General features: G+C 41.1%; 1 protein-coding gene across 17 annotated transcripts in view; it reads left to right on the top strand.

The window, feature by feature from the left end:
* NKIRAS1 (NFKB inhibitor interacting Ras like 1) overlaps positions 1-19,959 on the top strand; it is a 108,784-nt gene that overhangs the window by 6,703 nt on the left and 82,122 nt on the right. For 16 of the 17 annotated variants that reach the window (XM_045037682.1, XM_045037684.1, XM_045037683.1 and 13 more), the window contains exon 2: positions 1,494-1,604. In XM_045037682.1, the coding sequence (XP_044893617.1) occupies positions 1,511-1,604 (94 nt within the window). In that variant the 5' untranslated portion in view covers positions 1,494-1,510. Of the gene's footprint in view, positions 1-1,271; positions 1,372-1,493; positions 1,605-19,959 lie in introns of all 17 variants that reach the window. The other variant, XM_045037679.1, reaches the window with a different exon arrangement.

The raw sequence follows: 19,959 nt of genomic DNA, 5'->3' as shown, positions 1-19,959 counted from the left end.
ATAGTGATGCACAACACACATGCACACGCAGAAAGGTACCTGGCAACCCTTTGAATGCTCACCTGTACTTTCTTGGCGTAGTTGTTTCTGCCTTGAAGGAGTCGTGGCATCCCTTTTAGTCTGAGTTACTGCATGTTCTGTACTTCTTAATTTTTTTTTTTAACATTTATTTATTTTTGAGACAGAGAGAGACAGAGTATGAACAGGGGAGGGGCAGAGAGAGAGGGAGACACAGAATCAGAAGCAGGCTCCAGGCTCTGAGCCATCAGCTCAGAGCCCGACGCAGGGCTCGAACTCACGGACTGCGAGATCGTGACCTGGGCTGAAGTCGGACGTCTAACCGACTGATCCACCCAGGCGCCCCAATGTTCTGTACTTCTTAAGAAGACAATTGGGGGAAATAAGGTGGTGGAGATGGCAGAAGGCATTGTGGAAATTTTAATTCCTTTCTCTTTTTTTTTTTTTTAATTTTTTTTTTCAACGTTTATTTATTTTTGGGACAGAGAGAGACAGAGCATGAACGGGGGAGGGGCAGAGAGAGAGGGAGACACAGAATCGGAAACAGGCTCCAGGTTCTGAGCCCAGAGCCTGACATGGGGCTCGAACTCACGGACCGCGAGAGCGGGGCTCGAACTCACGGACTGCGAGATCGTGACGTGGCTGAAGTCGGACGCTTAACCGAGTGCGCCACCCAGGCGCCCCTTAATTCCTTTCTCAAGTTACTCTGTTGTATTCAGTGAACTTTTTTTTTTCCCCTTTCTGCCCTGGCTTCTGATGCCTTGACTTCTGGGAAATCAAAGCTTTGAGGAGAATGAAGAAAATATTACCTGGTCTTGCCGTTCCTTGGATATGTTAAGAAGCTAGGAGAACGGAGTTTTCACTTTCTTTCTGGTTTAAAGTGCCTGAGCAATTTTTCTAGCATTAAGAAGTGTGACTCAAAAAGTCGTATGACCAAGTGGCTACCAAAATCCAGTTTCTCACTCTCTTCATAAAAATTGATGAACTTAATAGCATTAATGTTTCTCTAAAAAATTAGGATCATTCTCTATCCAAATTTTTGTCTTCCTGTCTCCTTAAAGTTTTGCTTAAATGTTGATTTTTCCAGGTAAATCTTGATGAGCAGGAAGTATCTTTCAAGAACTGGTTTCATCTAGGATTTGACTCAGATTCCTGTAGACATAATCAATGTTGAAGTATTCTTTGTATAAAATGTGGGTTTTTTAAAAAATAAACATGTATTTATATCTATATGTATTCTTGTGTTTATCTAGATTAACTCTGCAAAAATATTTAAGAAACTGGTAACTGATTGTTCTAAAGGAGCAAATGGCAGACTAGGAGTGGGGTTTGGAAGCATATGCTTTACTGTGTGTATATATATATTTTTTTTTTTTTTTGAAATTCCCCCCTCTGTGTGTATGACTTATTTAAACATAGAAAGAAAAAGGATTTGAACAGTATACAGTTTCACAGATCTTCTCTTCTCTTCACAGTGACATCTTGAGAGAAGATGGGAAAGGGCTGCAAGGTTGTGGTTTGTGGCTTGTTATCTGTGGGGAAAACAGCAATTTTGGAGCAGCTCCTTTATGGGAATCATACAATTGGTAAGACTTTTTTTGTCTGGTTTCTCTGTAGGTTCTTGGAACTGCTCGGTGTCTTTTGTTGGTCATGCTAACCTAAAGGTGCATGATGGTACACGAAAGTGAGGTGTAATCCAGAAGGACGTAAAGGGTAGTAGAAGTCAACAGAGATTGAAAGCCAGGGGAATGGGGGGAAACAGGGGAGAGAAAAAAAATCTTAGTTATTGAAATTCACGAGTATTTGCTGTAAGTTACAACAGGTAAGAAGACAAATGTGTGTGTGTGTGTGTGTGTGTGTGTGTGTGTAACCTTTTATATATGTGGTTTCCTGTGTATTTATGTAATGAATAGTTGTTTCAGAGTCATAGAATCACTGACTTGAGAATAGAATGAATGATCTCTCATTCAGGTTTCAAACATGACTTCCCAGTACTGTTGTATAAGTTGTAAAATGGGAGAAATAGCTGTTTGCTCTAATATGACCTAATTTTGTGAATTGGGTTATGTCATTCATTTATGCATTCATTGAGTTAAATGATTACTAAATACGGCTGTGATGAGGCTTTGTGAGGGTACAGAGGTGAAAAGGACAGTATCCCTGGCTTTTTTTATTTCATTTTTTATTTTAATTAAAAAAAACTTTTTTTAAATTTAGACAGCAAGCACATGCAAACAGGGGAGGCGGGGGGAGAGAGAGAGAGAGAAAGAAAGAGAATCTTAAGCAGGCTCCACACTCAGAGCCTGATGTGGGGCTCAATTCCACAACCCTGGGATCATGACCTGAGTTGAAATTGAGAGTTGGACACTCAACCAACTGAGCCCCCCAGGTGCCCCAGAGCACATTTCTATCGTACTTTTATTAACCATTTTGATGAGTTCTGCTTCTCTTCTACCTTCCCAAAATAATATTTAACAATTTTGGTTTTATTATGATGCTGGTGCCAGCAGTTCTGAAACCCTTTGGTTTCAGAATCTCTCCTGCCACAAATGCTGCACTATTGAGTCTTAATATTTTACCTCCTGATTCTAATTTATGCCTGTGCCAAAATAAATTATGTCTGGTGGAGAAAATCCCTTGACCCTCTTAAAACCCCAAACAGGGGACGTCTGGGTGACTCGGTTGAGCGTCCGACTTCGGCTCAGGTCATGATCTTACAGTTCGTGAGTTCCAGCCCCGCATCAGGCTCTGTGCTGACAGCTCAGAGCCTGGAGCCTGTTTCAGATTCTGTGTCTCCCTCTCTCTCTGCCCCTCCCCTGTTCACACCCTGTCTCTGTCTCAAGAATAAATAAACATTAAAAAAAAAAAAAATACCCAAACAGGTTTTGTTTAGGTTTTATTGTTCAATATTTTTACTGTATTAGAAATAAAACTGAGAAATTTTAAAATTTCTTAGATAATACATTTATTACATGCTAAGATAACATTTTTATGAAAAATTATATTTCAAAAAACTTGGTGTGAGGATGAACATTGATTTACATTTTTTTAAAAATTTTTTTTAACGTTTATTTATTTTTGACACAGAGAGAGACAGAGCATGAATTGGGGGAGGGTCAGAGAGAGAGGGAGACACAGAATCAGAAGCAGGCTCCAGGTTCCGAGCTGTCAGCACTGAGCCTGACGCAGGGCTCGAACTCATGGACTGCGAGATCACGACCTGAGCGGAAGTCGGACGCTTAACCGACTGAGCCACCCAGTCGCCCCTGATTTCCATTTTTTGAAAATCTAATGTCCAGCTTACTAGAAGGCAGCTGGATTATGTCCTCTAGCTTTTGTATTTAATCAGTTGTGGTGTGTTTTTTTTAGTTGAAATATATGAAGAAAACCTGGCCTCATACAGATAAATCATTGGAAGAGGTAGTATGTTAATAGCCTTTCCAGATTGTCATGGATATTCTTTTTTGGTATTTCACTAAAACTCAACATGTTGTGGTTACTCAAAGGTTATTGCGATATGGAATCCGAAACCACATCAGTGAACTATCCCCACTCTTACATTAAAATCTCATTGATCTATCTTGGACTATGAATGGAATTAAAAAAAATTTTTTTTAATGTTTTTATTATTTTTGAGACAGCATGAGTGGGGGAGGGGCAGAGAGAGAGGGAGACACAGAATCGGAAGCAGGCTCCAGCAGCACAGGGCCTGCCGTGGGGGCTCACAGACTGTGAGATCATGACCTGAGCTGAAGTCGGACAGTTAACCGACTGAGCCACCCAGGCACCCCAACGAATGGGATTTTTACCCAACAGTGGTTTTTTAATATCGTAAATGGGCCATTTGAAAAATGCTGGCTGACTGAGATAAGTGGATCTTCCAGGTAACATTTATTAATATCATCACCAGTCTTATCAGTACTGGGAAGCTACTGAGTTCATGGAGATAGATACAGTTCTTATTTTCACTTTCTTGAAAGCTCACATTTCATCATTGACAACAAATAATGTCAGTTATTTTCCTTGAAAACCATAGGCTCCCTTAATTCATTTTTTTAATTATTAAAAAAAATGTTTATTTTTGGGGGCAGGGGTAGAGAGAGAGAGAGAATCCCAAGCAGGCTCCATCCTGTCAGTGCAGAGCCTGACTTGGGGCTTGAACCCGAGCTGAAATCAAGAATCAGTCACTCAACCTGAGTCACCCAGGTGCCCCTTCCTTAATTCATTTTTGAGAAAATGTCTATTAAATACCCCCAAATAACATAGTTTTCCTGTCATTCCTTCTTCTTCTTCTTTCTTCTTCTTTCCTCTTATTCTTCTTGTTCTTCTTCTTTTTTTATTTAAGAGAGAGAGCACACGAGCAGGGGAGAGGGGCAGAGAGAGAGAGAGAGAGAGCGCACAGGAATCTTAAGCAGGGTCCACGCACAGAGCCCGATGCAGGGCTCAGTCCCGGGACCCTGGGATCATGACCTTAGCCAAAATCAAGAGTCAGTTGCTTAACTAACTGAGCCACCCTGGTGCCCCTGTCATTTCGTCTTTAAAAAAAAAAAAAAAAAAAAAAAAGGGTGGCTACTTCAGTTTGCCGCTCAAACCCAAGAGCTTTTCCTCCAGACAATTACCACAATTCATTATGCAGAAATACTTTATGCACACTCCCATTAATCCCATGGAATATTAAAAAATGTAAGTATGTATACTCAAGGATTGAGATTTAATAAAGTCAGTAATTTTTAATGCTTCATGAAGGGCATTTGTAAGTGAAATTGGCTTTTTTTTTTCCAAAGTGCAAATGTGGTGAAACATATAACTAATCCAGTTGGTGCTCTTCCTTGATTTGTATTAAGGTGCCAGCAGTTTTATCTACCATTGCTTTTGCATCATCAGTGCAAATGTCAACACAGTGGAAAAGAAAAATGTCTTAGATCATTATGAAAATAGTTTTGCCCACATGGATTCCCTGAAAGGAGACATCAAGTGATCTTTAGACCATAGTTCAAGAGCTGCTGGCACATGTAAATATTCTTAGCTGAGCAATGTTCTGTACTATGATTCTTTTCTTTGTTTTTGTTATTCTGGAGGCTAATATTTGCTTTATTTCTTTAGTTTTGTTTATACTTTTTGCTAATTCTTCTACATGTATACATATTTCTCAGTTTTTACAAAGTCAGCTATACCAGATATTCTCTTTTTTTCCCCTTGGCCATATCCTTCTAGGAGCTAGTGATCCTCTTGTCCAGGCCTATTACACAGCTAGCACTGTGGAGCTTTTCTTTACCTTTCTTTCTTCCTGAGTTTGAGTTCCTGTTTCTTAGATATCTTGTCATCTTCTTTGGGTTTATGATGTTTTGATGAAGCATATCTTTCAGGGCTTTTTATGGGTTTTAGAGGTTGTACAAAGGAATGGAGCATCAGGTCATGACAGCCCTTAAAATGCCCTCTATGCCTGGTACATGGTAGTGATCCTAGGGCTTCTGAATAATGATATTTACTGTTGTCCGTGTGATTTCCTGTACCTCTGTGTTAGGGTCTGTTTTCTAGAACTGATGTCTTCCTCTTTATGATTATGTGCTAATGTTGATGGAAGGCCTCTTCAAATAGTTACCTGAGGAAACATACATGATACATTTTTTTAGTCTTCATATGTTTGAAAATGCCTTTTACTCTCAAAATTATAATTTTGATGGATATAGAATTCCTGAGAATAATTTCCATTCAGAATTTTGCAAGCATTGCTCCATTATCACCTTTCTTCTTTTATTATAAAATTCATCATACACCTAGAACAATTCATAAAACGTATGTATGGCTTAATAATTATAAAACAAATCTTTGTAATCTCCATGCAGGTCAAAAAGTAGAATATTGAGGCACTTCAGTAGCTGCCCATGTTTCTCTCTCCAGTCACAATTCAGCCCTTCCCTTGACTTTTGGTTAATCATTCCCTTATTTTCTTTATAGTTTTTCCATCTATATATGTATCACTAAATGATATAGCTTATTTTTGCCGGTTGTCTACTTTGTCAGTGGAATCATACTGTATACAATTCTTCAGTTTTTGTCTTCTTTTGCTCAGCGTTATATTTGTAAGATACATCCGTACTGTTGTAGGTAGCTGTAGTTTAAACTTCATAAATTATGGTATTTTATTATATGAGTATCCCTAAATTCATCTCTTCTATTTTGGTGAACATTTTGATTCATTCTAGTTTGGGGCTATTAGAAATAATGCTATTATAAACAGTCTGGTACACTTATCCCAGCTATTATATAGTTCCTGGCTTATATATGTAGGAGTGAAATTGCTGGTTCATAGAGGATGTGTGTTTTCAATTTTACCAGATTCTCTTCTTGCTTCCAGTGTTGCTTTTGAGAAGCTGGGAGCCATTGTGATTCTTGACGCTTTGGATGTGGAAGCTTTTGTGGCCTTTTTTTTGTGTTGTGAAATTCACAGTGGTGTATCAAATTACCTTTCACCAATGGTACTGGGCACTCAGTGGGTATTTGCAACATGGAAATGAATGTTCTTAAGTTCTGAATTATTTTTGGAGGCTTTCCCTCCTATATGTATTTGTTCTCTCTTCTGGAACTCTCTTTTGGATGCTGGACCTTCCGGACTAGTTCTCTAACTTTTAAGTTTCTCTTCTGTCTTCCATCTCTCAATATTTTGTTTCACTTTTTGAATATTCCTCATCTTTATATTGCAGCCCTTCTGTTGAATTTGCACTTCTTAGAATCCTGTTCTTATTTCATGGATGCCCTGTCTTATCCCTTTTAGTAAATACTGTGTAGTGTTTTTGTTTTCTTTGCATAGTCTTTTCCCTCTAAGGTGTTCTGCTCTTTCTTTTCTTTTCTTTTCTTTTCTTTTCTTTCTTTCTTTCTTTCTTTCTTTCTTTCTTTCTTTCTTTCTTTCTTTCTTTCTGTTTGTTTACTTTTGAGAAAGAGAAAGAAAACACTCAAAAGTTGGGGAGTGGCAGAGAGAGAGGGAAACACAGAATCTGAAGCAGGCTCTAGGTTCCCAGCTGTCAGCACAGAGCCCAACACAGGGCTTGAACCCACAAACCGAGATCATGACCTAATTAAGCCACAGTCAGACACCCAACTGCCTGAGCCACCCAGGCACCCCTAGGGCGCTCTTTTCTGATTTTTGGTCTTTTTTTCCTGGAGTGTCTGGTAATTCTTGGTTATCTGCTTTTTTTTTTTTTTTTTAATTTTTTTTAACGTTTATTTATTTTTGAGACAGAGAGAGATAGAGCATGAACGGGGGAGGGTCAGAGAGAGAGGGAGACACAGAATCTGAAACAGTCTCCAGGCTTTGAGCAGTCAGCACAGAGCCCGACGCGGGGCTCGAACTCACGGACTGCGAGATCATGACCTGAGCCGAAGTCGGACGTTCAACCGACTGAGCCACCCAGGTGCCCCGGTTATCCGCTCTTAATTAAGAATGGAGAACTAAAAAGCTAAATGAAAGCTCTAAGTGTGTGGATAGGGTTTATGACTTGGAGCTTCACTATAAGGTGATCTGGGTGGCGCATTTGCTCGGGGAACCCTGGATATTAGTATATTTAGGTATATTCCTTTTTTACTGGCCATATTCTTGTACCTAAAGAATAAAGACCTGGCTGCCAATATTTTGGGAGTAAAGGGAGCATGTTACTCAACTGCCCCATTTTCACTATGGAACTAATACCCTCTATCCTACAGTCCAGGCATACTCTGTTTCACCTTCTCCAGAGATTGCTCCCTTAGTCTTCTGCTGGTGTGGGGGGAGGGGTAGTTGCTCAGTAGCATAGAGTGGGAGAGGAGATCGAGTGGATGGAAGAGTTATGGCTTCAGTTGATTTATAAAGTACAAAATATTAAAAGGCTTAAATTTGAAGGTGGAGGGTGGGGGAGGAGGACCAGCCTGACGTTTGGTGGATAAAACATCCACCATGACAAAAGTCTGGGTAAGTTTGCCGTTAAATTTTTTTATAATCAAAGCCCAATAAGTTTGTGTCTTAATAGAATAACTTTAATTTCCCTAAGGTAGCTTAATTTATCACAGGATTGTACATATACTCTAAGCTATGAATAATTTTTCCTTATTAAACTTTAAACACATTCCTTTATATAAAGAATTATAGTGAGATGCCTGGGTGGCTTAGGTAAGCGTCTGACTTCGGCTCAGGTCATGCTCTCAGTTTGTGAGTTCCAGCCCCGCATCAGGCTCTGCACAGGTGGTATGGAACCTGCTTAGGATTCTGTGTCTCCCTCTCTCTCTCTCTTTGCCCCTTTCCCCTTGAGCTTTCTCTCTCTCCCAAAATAAATAAATAAACTAAGAAAAAAATAATGATAGCAATAAAAGTATTTGGTTTCTCCTGTTCCAATCCGTTTATCATTATTTGATATTCCTTTCAATCTAATACTTGATGGATTTTTTATTTAATACTTACAGATATTTTATGTAAGGAACCTTTAACAAATCATTCAACAGTATTTAGGTTGTTTAGGAAAACTATAGCAAGAGTTTTCAAAAACCTATACAAGCATACCTCATTTTATGATGGCATGTTCTGCTGATACTGTGTTGTTTACAAATTTAAGGTTTGCAGTGACCCTGAGCAAGTCCATCGGTGCCATTTTTTCCAACAGCATTTGCTCGCTTTGTGTCTGTGTGTCACATTTTGGTAATTCTCACAATAGTTCAAACTTTTTCATTATTATTATTTTTGTTATCTTGATGTACGATCAGTGGTGTTTGATGTTACTATTATAATTGTTTTGGTGCATCATGAACTGTGCCCATATAAGACAGTGAACTAAATAGATAAATGTTGTGTGTGGTCTGACTGTTCCACCAAATGGGCTGTTACCCCATCTCTCGCCCTCTCCTCAGACTTCCCTATTCTCTGAGACACAACACCATTGAAATTAGGCCACTTAGTAACCCTACAGTGGTCTCCAAGTGTTCATATGAAAGGAAGAGTTGCACATGTCACTTTAAATTAAAAGCTAGAAATGATGAAGCTGAGTGAGGAAGGCATGCGGTAGCTGAGATAGGCTGAAAGCTAGACCTCTTGCACTAGTTAGTCAAATTATGAATGCAAAGGAAAGTTCTTGAAGAAAATTAAAAGTGCTGCTCTAGGGGCGCCTTGATGCCTCAGTTGGTTAAGCGTCCCAAGTCTTGATCCCGGTTCAGGTAATAATCTCAAAGGTTCTTGGGACTGAGCTCTGTGTTGGGCTTTGCACTGACAGGGTGGAGCCTGCTTGGGATTTTCTCTCCTCCTCCTCCTCCTCCTCCTCCTACTCTTCTTCTTCTTCCTCTCTCTCTCTGTCTCTCTCTCTCTCTGTCTCTCTCTCTGCCCCTCCTCTGCACTCTCTTTCTTCTCAAAATAAGTAAACTTTTAAAAAAAGTGCTGGGGTGCCTGGGTGGCTTAGTTGGTTGAGTGTCCAACTTCAGCTCAGGTCATGATCTCACAGCTTGTGAGTTCTATCCCCGCATCAGGCTCTGTGCTGACAGCTCAGAATCTGGAGGCTGCTTCAGATTCTGACTCCCCCTTTTCACCTCCCCTTCTCGTGTTCATACTCTGTCTCTCTCAAAAGTAAACGTGAAAAAAAAAAAAACAAAAACCTGGCTGCTTCAGTGAACACACTGATTGCCTTAGTGCTGATATGGGGAAGGTTTTAGTGGTCTGGATAGAAGATCAAAGTAGCTGTACAGCATTCCCTTAAGCCAAAGCCTAATACAGAGCAAAGCCCTAACTCTTCAATTCTGTGAAGACAGAGAAAAGGTGAGGGGGCTGCAGAAGAAAAGTTTGAAGCTAGCAGAGGTTGTTGGTTCAAGAAGTTAAAGAAGCCATCTTTATAACATAAAAGTGTAAAGTGAAGTATCAAGTGTGGTTGTAGAAGCTGTAGCAAATTATCCAGAAGATCTTGCTAAGGTAACTAATGAAGGTGGCTACACTAAACAATAGATTTTCAGGGGCACCTAGGTGGCTCAGTCAGTTGAGTGTCTGACTTCGGCTCAGGTCATGATCTCACAGTTTGTGAGTCTGAGCCCCGTGTAGGGCTCTGTGCTGACAGCCCAGAGCCTGGAGCCTGCTTCAGATTCTGTGTCTCCCTCTCTCTCTGCCCCTCCCCCACTCATGCTCTGTCTCTCTCTCTCTCTGTCAAAAATAAATAAACATGAAAAAAATTTTAAAAAAAATAAACAATAGATTTTCAGTGTAGATGAAATAGCCCTATGTTGGGAGAAGATGCCGTCTAGGAGTTTCATAGCTAGAGAGAAGAAGTCAATGCCTGACTTCAAAGTTTCAAAGGACAGGTTGACTCTCATTAGGGATTAATGTGGCTGGGGCCTTTATGTTGAAGCCAATGTTCATTGACCATTCTGAAAATCCTAGGGACCTTAAGAATTAGGCTAAATCTACTCTGCTTGTAATCTATAAATGGAAAAACAAAGCCTAGATGAGAGCATATCTGTTTACAACATGGTTTACTGAATATTTTAAGTTCACTGTTGAGACCTACTGCTCAGAAAATAAAGACTCCTTTTAAAATATTATTCATTGACTATTCATTGACTAGTCACCCAAGAGATCTGATGGAAATGTACAACAAGATTAATGCTTTTATACCTGCTAATACAACATTCATCCTGTAGCCCATGGATCAAGGAGTCATTTTGACTTTTAAGTCTTACTATTTAAGAAATATATCTATTTTGTAAGGTTATAGCTACCATAGGTCATGATTCCTCTGATGGATCTGGGCAGAGTATAGGTTGAAACTTTCTGGAAAGGATTTACCATTCTAAATGCCATTAAGAACATTTATGATTCATGGGAAGAGGTCAAAATACCAACTTTAACAGGAGTTTGGAAGAAGTTGATTCCAACCCTCAAGAATGCCTTTGAGGGGTTTAAGACTCCAGTGGGAGAAGTAACTCTGGATGTGATAGAGCAAGAGAACTAGAATTAGAAGTAGAACCTGAAGATGGGGCTGAATTGTTGCAATCTCATGGTAAAACTTTGCTGATGAGAATTTGCTTCTTCTGAATGAGCAAAGAAAGTGGTTTCTTGAGATAGAATCTACTTCTGTGAATGTGCTGTGAAGATTGTTGAAATAACAACAAAGGATTTAAGAGTATCACATAAACTGAGCTAATACAAGCAGCAGCAAGGGGGCACCTGGCTGGCTCATTTGGAAGAGTGTGTGACTTTTGATCTGAGCATTGTGGGTGTAGCCCCACATTGGGTGTAGAGATTACTAAACAAACAAAAACAGGGGTGCCTGGGTAGCTCAGTCGGTTGTGTGTCCCACTTCGGCTCGGGTCATGATCTCACAGCTCGTGAGTTCGAGTCCTGTGTCAGGCTCCATGCGGACAGCTTGGAGCCTGCTTTGGATTCTGTATCTCCCTCTCTCTCTGTCCCTCCCCCGCTCATGTACTATCTGTCTGTCTGTCTGTCTGTCTCTCCCCTTCAAAAATAAATGTTAAAATTTTAAAAACAAAACACAGCTTAAAAACAAGGTTTGAGGGGAATGACTCCAATTTGTGTGTGTGTGTCTGTCTCTTTTTTTTTTTTTTTTTTTAAGATTTTATTTTTATGTTATCTCTATACCCAACATGGGGCTCGAACCTACAATCCTGCGATCAAGAGTCGCATGCTCTACCAACTGGGCCAGCCAGGTGCCCCAGACTGACTCCAACTTTTGTAAAGAAGTTCTGCTGTGGGTAAAATGCTATCAAACAGCATTGCATGCTACAGAAAAACTCTTTGTGAAAGGAAGAGTCATTTGATGTGGTATACTTCATTGTTGTCTTATTTCAAGAAATTGTCACAGCCACCCCAGCCTTTAGCACACTGATCAGTCAGCAGCCATAAACATTGAGGCAAAACACTCCACCAGCAAAAAGATTACAGCTCCCTGAGCTGTAATGGTGATGGTTAGCATTTTTTAGCAAGAAAGTATTTTTTAAAGTGTAAATTTTTTTTAGACATAATGCTATTGCATGCTTAATTGACCATTGTACAGTTCTCTGAAAGGGAGAGAACTGTATGTGCACAATGATCTCCAAAGGCCAAAGGAGACAGAAGACTGAAGAAAAAGGCCAACAAGTTCAGCTTGACAAGAAATTGTTTACTAAAGGGACTAGCAGACAGAAATGTGTCTTGGGTAGCTACAAGTAGGTCTCTGCAACCCCACCTCCCATAAGACCTGCTTTTATAGCACTAGCGGCTGAGGAGTACAGGCTGGGAGACCACCTGGGAAGAAATGTTTGAGAATCATAGTAGTGTCTCCAGAGTAGATCAAGGATGTTAGCCCCAAGGATATGGTTAAACAGAAAAAGTGTGCGTGGGGGGTGGGGAGGACTGTGCTTAAGAAGGCTTCAGATCACAGAGCAGTCATCATGGCAGATTTGTCCAAGATGGTGTTCATTTGGTTCACACCTTGCGCCTCTCCAGTCTGGCTCTTATAATCTCCCATGCCCACCTCTTTTGCAGTATTCCCTGAGCCATCAGAGAGGGGCTCTTGGCAGTAGGTTTCTTTACCAGACTGTGTTCAAGTTGAAGACCTAAACCACAGCAGCAAACAGCAACAGAAGAGACCTATGAAAGGGGAGCAAACCACATATATAGCATGAATCCCATTGTAAACTGTCCATGTATGTCCATGTCCATTGTAGAAAAGGGTTTCCTTCACCAGGACAAGAGAAGCAGCAGGCTAAGCATAAAAGAATAAATGTTTAGTAGGTACTTGTCTGGGGAGATCCTCTCCCTCTATTGAGAAGATTCTAGTACCTTTGCCCTTTGTCAGGAGCACAGAGGTGGCCTGAGGTGCATGAACGGGAGGGACCTATCAGACATGTTGCCCAAGGGCCAAAGAGTCTATCTGTACGTGTAAAATTCAAGGTGCTGCAAACAACCATGTTAGGTAACTAACTAGAGTGCCTTTCGGTAACAGTGCCTGTCTGGAATTTGTTATATTGACTGTTTTGGCCCCAGCTCCAGTAGGATCAACAGGGACTGCTTCAGCTGTCTGAGACATTTCTCACACTCTAATAAGAAATAGCCTATCCATTCTGGGGAAAGTTGTCATTCTAACCCCGTTCAAGTGTCCCTTTGCCCAGGAGGATGGGCTGAGTAGTCTGGAGCCACAGTTGTCTCTGGGCTGCTGTGAACTCAGCAACCAGCCTCTCAGGCCTCATTTTCTGGATGGCACTAGCCCTAGGCATGCTGGTTTTGGTACCTAACCATGAGTATGGGGTGGTGCTACAGCTAGTCTCTGTCAAATTTAACAAGTGTGTGGCTTCTGGCAAGGCTTGTCCATCCATGCAACTGTGGTATCTGTAAGAGAGTTCTGAGTTGAGCTTTAAGAAGGCCATTCGAGGGGTGCCTGGGTGGCTCAGTCACTTAAGGATCTGACCGTCTGACTCTCGACTTCGGCCAGGTCTTGATCTAAGGGTTGTGAGTTTAAGCCTTGCGTTAGGCTCTGTGCCAGGCATGGAGCCTACTTTAAAAAAAAGCCATTCTTTCAGTTAGCCTGGTGGTATGTGGATTGTAGGGTAAATGAAACCACCAATGTATATATATATATTTTTAACCTAATTTATTTATTTATTTTTAAATATGAAATTTATTGTCAAATTGGTTTGCATACAACACCCAGTGCTCATTCCAACAGGTGCCCTCCTCAATGCCCATCACCCACCCTCCCCTCCCTCCCACCCCCCCATCAACTCTCAGTATCAGATTTTAAGAGTCTCTTATGGTTTGCCTCCCTCCTTCTCTTTATCCCCCCCCTTCCCCTCTCCCATGGTCTTCTGTTAAGTTTCTCATGATCCACATAAGAGTGAAAACATAAGGTATCTGTCTTTCTCTGTATGACTTATTTCACTTAGCATAACACTCTGCAGTTCCATCCACGTTGCTACAAGAGGCCATATTTCATTCTTTCTCATTGCCAAGTAGTATTCCATTGTGTATATAAACCACAACTTCTTATCCATTCATCAGTTGATGGACATTTAGGCTCTTTCCATAAGTTGGCTATTGTTGAAAGTGTTGCTATAAACATTGGGGTACATGTGCCCCTGTGCATCAGTATTCCTGTATCCCTTGGGTAAATTCGTAGTAGTGCTATTGCTGGGTCAAAGGGTAGGTGTATTTTTAATTTTTTGAGGAACCTCCACACTGTTTTCCAGAGCGGCTGCACCAGTATTCCCACCAACAGTGCAAGAGGGTTCTTGTTTCTCCGCATCCTCTCCAGCATCTATAGTCTCTTGATTTGTTCATTTTAGCCACTCTGACTGGCGTGAGGTGGTATCTCAGTGTGGTTTTGATTTGAATTTCCCTGATGAGGAGCGATGTTGAGCATCTTTTCAATGTATATTTTCATGAGCCCAGTCCTACATATCATGTCCAGTGAAATGTGTTCCCCTATCACAATCTATCCTTCGAGCATATCTGTACATGACACTGAGTTCTAGAGCATTGATGGTGGCATTAAAAAAAAATGTTTATTTTTTATTTTTGAGAGAGAGTGTGAGTGTGGGAGGGGCAGAGAGAGGGAGGGATCCAAAGTGGGCTCTCTGCTGACAGCGGTGAGCCTAATGTGGGGGCTCCAACTTACAGTGAGATCATGACCTGAGCTGAGTTCAGACACTCAACCGACTGAGCCACCCAGGCGCCCCTGATGGTGGCATTTTGATTGGCCCTTTTATAGGGAAGGGCTTACCTGAGTCCAGTGGCTGTATCCACACAAGTCAGAGTGTTGTTTTTCCCTTGATTCATGGGTAGACGGCTAATATAACCAATTTGGCAGTCTAAAACCACTTGGATCACATGATGTATGTGTCCTGTGTGTGGAACTGTCCTAGGTCTCATGGGAGCATATCAGTCAGTTACTGATGGCTGCTAGTATGTCAATATAGCAAAGGGGCATGCCAGCTCCCTTTGCTAGGTTCCAACCCACCTTAGCACTGCAATGCCCAGTGTGTTTATAAATACATAGGGCCAATTCTGAACTTTGTATGGAGGTAGGGCCCCTGGTTTTTGCTGAGGTGTCTGCCTCAGTATTCCTAGTGGGTGAGACAGGCCTGTGTACTGAGACATGGAAAATAGTTTGGGAGGCAGCAGGGTCCTATATTCCACATATCCTTCCATTAACCCCCCCTATAATGGTTTCTATAAAATTTTCCATTCATCCCGAGCTCATTGGGCCTTTATAGACAGCCCGGCTATCCATGCAGAGGGTAAGGGGTCAAGATTCATGCATACATACCATCCAGGCAGCTCTCAGTTCAGCCCTTTGGCTGCCTTTATTATCTCAAACAGGATAGTGTCAGTCGGGTTGGATTGCTACCGTAGCTCAGTGACTGGGATTCCTTGTAGGGGAGCCACCCATACACCAAACAGCTTCAGGAATAAGTTTTGTGCTTTCCTTTACTTGTCTGGCAGTCTCTCTGTAGGAGGCTCTTGGGGGATCATTAAAGGTTTCATATTCTACTGGCTCCAAGATACCATGTAATTCAGCTCCTAGGGGACCGGTGGGGTGGACACTCTGTTGTTGTAGGTAAGCATGCCATTTTTGCAATGTAGGGGCTTGTGTTATGGCAGTTTCATTCTTGTGAATGTACCATCTAGCCTCCCTTTATAGGCAACCCAGTTGGACAGTTACTGGAAGAGTGGCAGTTAAGGGCTCCACTTGCTGAAGGGCCTTATAGACCCCCCCCCATACTTGTTGTTCAATAGGAAAATATTGTATCTTTATTCCCTTGCAGAGTTGTGACCCAAAGTTCAACGGTTAACTTCCCATGCTGCCAAAATGCCCAACTCATCCCATTTAGTGGTCACATTTAGGGTCATGGAAATACTAGTAAAGTAATTTCTTGTGGCCTGTGCTTGAACAACTAAGAGCTTGGTCAAAGCCAGCTTGATGTTCTACCTGATGCCAGTGGGCTTCCTTTTTTACCAGATGGTATAGAGAGTGCAGGCATTTTGCTAAATTGGGCTAGAGGCCCTCCAGTACCCCACTGGGAACACTTGCAGTTGCTTAATGTCTTAGAGATGGGAAATTACTGAATCTTGTCAGTCACAGAGCCCAGTATAAGAAGCCTTAACCTGACCAAGTAACCTGCTAGAACTTTACTGCTGGTCCAGGGCCTTATACTTTTTCTGTGGATTGATGGCACATCCTTGCTTGTTCACATGAGTATAGAGATTGTTCAGTAAGACTGTAACAGAAGGTTTCAGAAGTTAGAGTGACATCATTGATACAATGAAACCTTTTCACTGTGAATAGTGGTCGATATAAAGACAAAATATGAGTAGTCCTACCATGACAGATAGTGGGGCTGTGCAAATATCCTTGTGGCAATACCCGGAATGCCCATCGTCAACCGTCCCATGTGACTCGGGATGTGAAGGAATACTAAAAGTGTTGGCTAGGACACCTGATTGCTGCATTTGGTTAAGTATCTGACTCTTGATCTCGGCTCAGGTCATGATCTCGTGGTTTGTGAGTTGGACCCCTACATCGGGCTCTGCGCTGATGTGTGGAGCCTGCTTAGGATTCTGTCTCTCCTCTCTGCCTCTCCCCCACTTGTGTGATCTCTCTCTCTCTCTCTCTCTCTCTCTCTCTCTCTCTCTCTCTCTCTCTCTCTCTGTCTAAAAAATAAATAGGGGTGCCTGAGTGGCTCAGTCTGATTAAGCATCTGACTTTGGCTTAGGTCATGATCTCACAGTTCATGGGTTCAAGCCCCTTGTCGGGCTCTGTACTGACAGCTCAGAGCCTAGAGCCTGCTTACGATTCTGTGTCTCCCTCTCTCTGTCTGCCCCTCCCCCACTTGTGCTGTCTGTCTGTCTGTATCTCTCTCTCAAATATAACATTTAAAAATAAACAACCAAAAAAAGTGTTGGCTGAATCCAAAGCCATATGGTAAGAGCCTACACCATATACCATTCAGCGATTTGGGTAATATTAGGGATAGCAGCATGTATTTAGTTCTTTATGATCAGTGGTCATTCTCTAGGTACCATCTGGTTTCTTCACAAGCCATACAGCCCTATAATAGGGATTTCGTGCTGGCTTGATTATTTAGTGGTAGATATATCCTCAAATCCTCCTAACAACCAGTATTGCTTTACATTGACAACTTGGGGAGGGGGTAACACAGGATCCCAATTTGAATTTCCCTTTAAGACAGTTTCAATTACCCTAATTCGAAAGTGAAATTCTCCTACGGAGTTTTGTAGTGTTTTTTCCCAGGAGAATATCTATGCCGAATCTGGTCTCCAGTATTGATTGCAAAATTGAAAACCTCATACGGAGTAGTTGTACTTTTATTCTCAAGCGCACTCTTGTGCCCATCACCCTTACACTTTTCCCTCTATAATTATCAGTGACTGCCTAGGTTCCTGAGTGACATTCTGGATTGCCACAAATTAGGGTGCATTCTGCTCTGATATCCACTGAGGCCATGGCTTTTTGCTTATTTTTTGGTGTCCACGAAGTTGTGAACTATACTTGGGGCCTCTGGTTGCCCCCTAGGCTCTCACATGGAAGCAATCTTGGTCCCAACCCTGGTCTCTCAGGCAGGGGTGTTCCCAGCCCCTGTAAGAAGTCACCTGTGGCCGGACACCTGGGTGGCTCAGTAATTTGACCATCCGACTCTTGATTTTGGCCCAGGTCATGATCTCACAGTTGTGAGTTGAGCCTTGCATCAGGCTCCACACTGACAGTGTGGAGCTTGCTTGGGATTCTCTCTTTGTGCCCCTCTCCTGGGAGTGAGTGCATGGGTATGCTCTCTTTGTCAAAATAAGTAAATAAACAAACTTAAATTTAAAAAAGTCATCTATGGCTTAGGTTTTTGTTTTTTTTTTTCTTCCAGAGGTGGCATGGAGGGCAGTGGCCTAAATTGCTCAGCAGGAGTAAATTTCTTCCATAAAGCCACTAGAACGTCATTTGGTTGGCAGTCTTTTCTCAGTTTATGCCCACTGCCTGTAGGTCATGCCACGTTTGCTTTTGGGTTACCCTAATGGTGCCTTTGTTTTAGATTAACCTTATTTTTTTTTCATTTATTTTTTTAATGTTTATTTGTTTTAGAGAGAGAGGGAGGGAGGGAGAGACAGTGTGAGCAGGGGAGGGGCAGAGAGAGAGAGGGAGACACAGAATCTGAAGCAGGCTCCAAGCTGTCAGCAGAGCCTGATGGGGAACTCAAACTCGCAAATTGTGAGATCATGACCTGAGCTGAAGTCAGATGCTTAGCCGACTGAGCCACCCAGGTGCCCCTACCTTCTTACTTCTGATAACTTTAATTACATATATTATTTAGAATTTTTAACCCTCAGAAACCTTAATTTCTAATAAAAACTTAAGAAGTAAGCAATTGTGAGCTGTTATACCAGTATTCTTTAAATTTATGATATAAATTTAAATTTATGATTTTATAATTTCTGGAAGCTTGTGCCTTTTAAGCTTTTCAATATAGCATTAACACATCTTTTAGTTCCTCTGGAATAAGCCAGAAGTAGGTAAACCTGTGTTTAGTAATGTTTCATTATTTTATTAGCAAATGATCTAGATATTTGATGAAATTAACTTAATTCATCACTTAGCAAAACTTTAAGGTTTCAAGGTACCAAGTGGATTTGGGAAACTAATTAAAAAGTTTACCTAAAACTTTTTTTTTCTTAAGTTTATTCATTTATTTTGAGAGAGCGAGCAAGTGGGGGAGGGTCAGAGAGAGTGAGAGACAAAATCCCAAGCAGGCTTCCTGTTGTCAGTGCAGAGCCCAACACAGGGCTCAAACCCACGAACTGTGAGATCATGAGAGCCGAGATCAAAAGTTGGATACTTGACCAACTGAACCACCCAGGCACCCCTACCTAAATTTTTTTTTATCTACTCAGTCTATCTGTTCTTACCAATTATGTCTAGATTACCTGTGAAAATTTCATGAGACATCAGACAAAATCAACCATCATTCTAAGTCATTTTTGCTGACAAACTACAGTAGATAAACATGAACTTAACTAGTAAATTTGATTATTTAAGTTGTTTGATGTTGAAAACTCTAAGGATATGCCTGTTGTAATTGAGCCAACTAACTTAAAACTTTTTTTAAAAACAAATTTTAGCAATACTATCCAGAGGTGGAAAATAGCACATAACACATACATACAGATACATGTGAACACACACAGAGACTTTATAGCTTCTGTTTTAAAATGACTGTCATGAAATAGGTACAAAACTCACTCATAAATGTAGGAGCTAAATTTATTTTTTGGTAGATAGAATAAGGTAAGGTAACCTGTCTAGATGGCTTAAGCTTTTTCCACTTATATTTGGAGAAGACACTTAAGATTTGTATGTCTATTTATTTGTTCATTCAGCTTCATGGGCTGAGCATGAAGCCCAATTTGGGGCTTGAACTCACAAATCTGAAATCAAGACCCTGAGATCAAGACCTGAGCAGAGATCAAGAGCTGGACACTTAACCGACTAAGCCACCCAGGTGCCGCAAGATTTGTATGTCCTTTTAACAGCGAGAAAACCAAATTCTAATCTTGCACTAGCTTTTGATATTAAAGTAAATTCATTTTAGTCTTAGCTTGACCACACAATTCCTTGTCAAATATTCTTTTCCACAAACCTTCTACAACTTTCTACATTCTGATTTTGTCATTTTTTTCTCTTGAGACCATTAGATGCTTTTTAGGACAAAATTACTTTTTTATTCCCCAACAAAAAAGCGTCTCCATTTCTCATACCTTCTCCTGAAAACACATCCTACGTTACTGGCATACAAAAATGTTTCCCATGAGTTCCGTGGTTTAGCATCCCAGTCTGGCTTCAAATGATGGCTATAATCTTAGGTCACTGCATTTTATGCCCCATAAGACACACAAAGTGATAACAGTGAAGTCTTGATTTGTGTATCCTGGGTTTAGATATT

This window comes from Felis catus, chromosome C2 (assembly GCF_018350175.1).
Source record: "Felis catus isolate Fca126 chromosome C2, F.catus_Fca126_mat1.0, whole genome shotgun sequence".
Lineage (NCBI taxonomy): Eukaryota > Metazoa > Chordata > Mammalia > Carnivora > Felidae > Felis > Felis catus.
The sequence above is the reverse complement of the archived record's forward strand: the minus strand, read 5'-3'. Positions and strand labels throughout refer to the sequence as shown.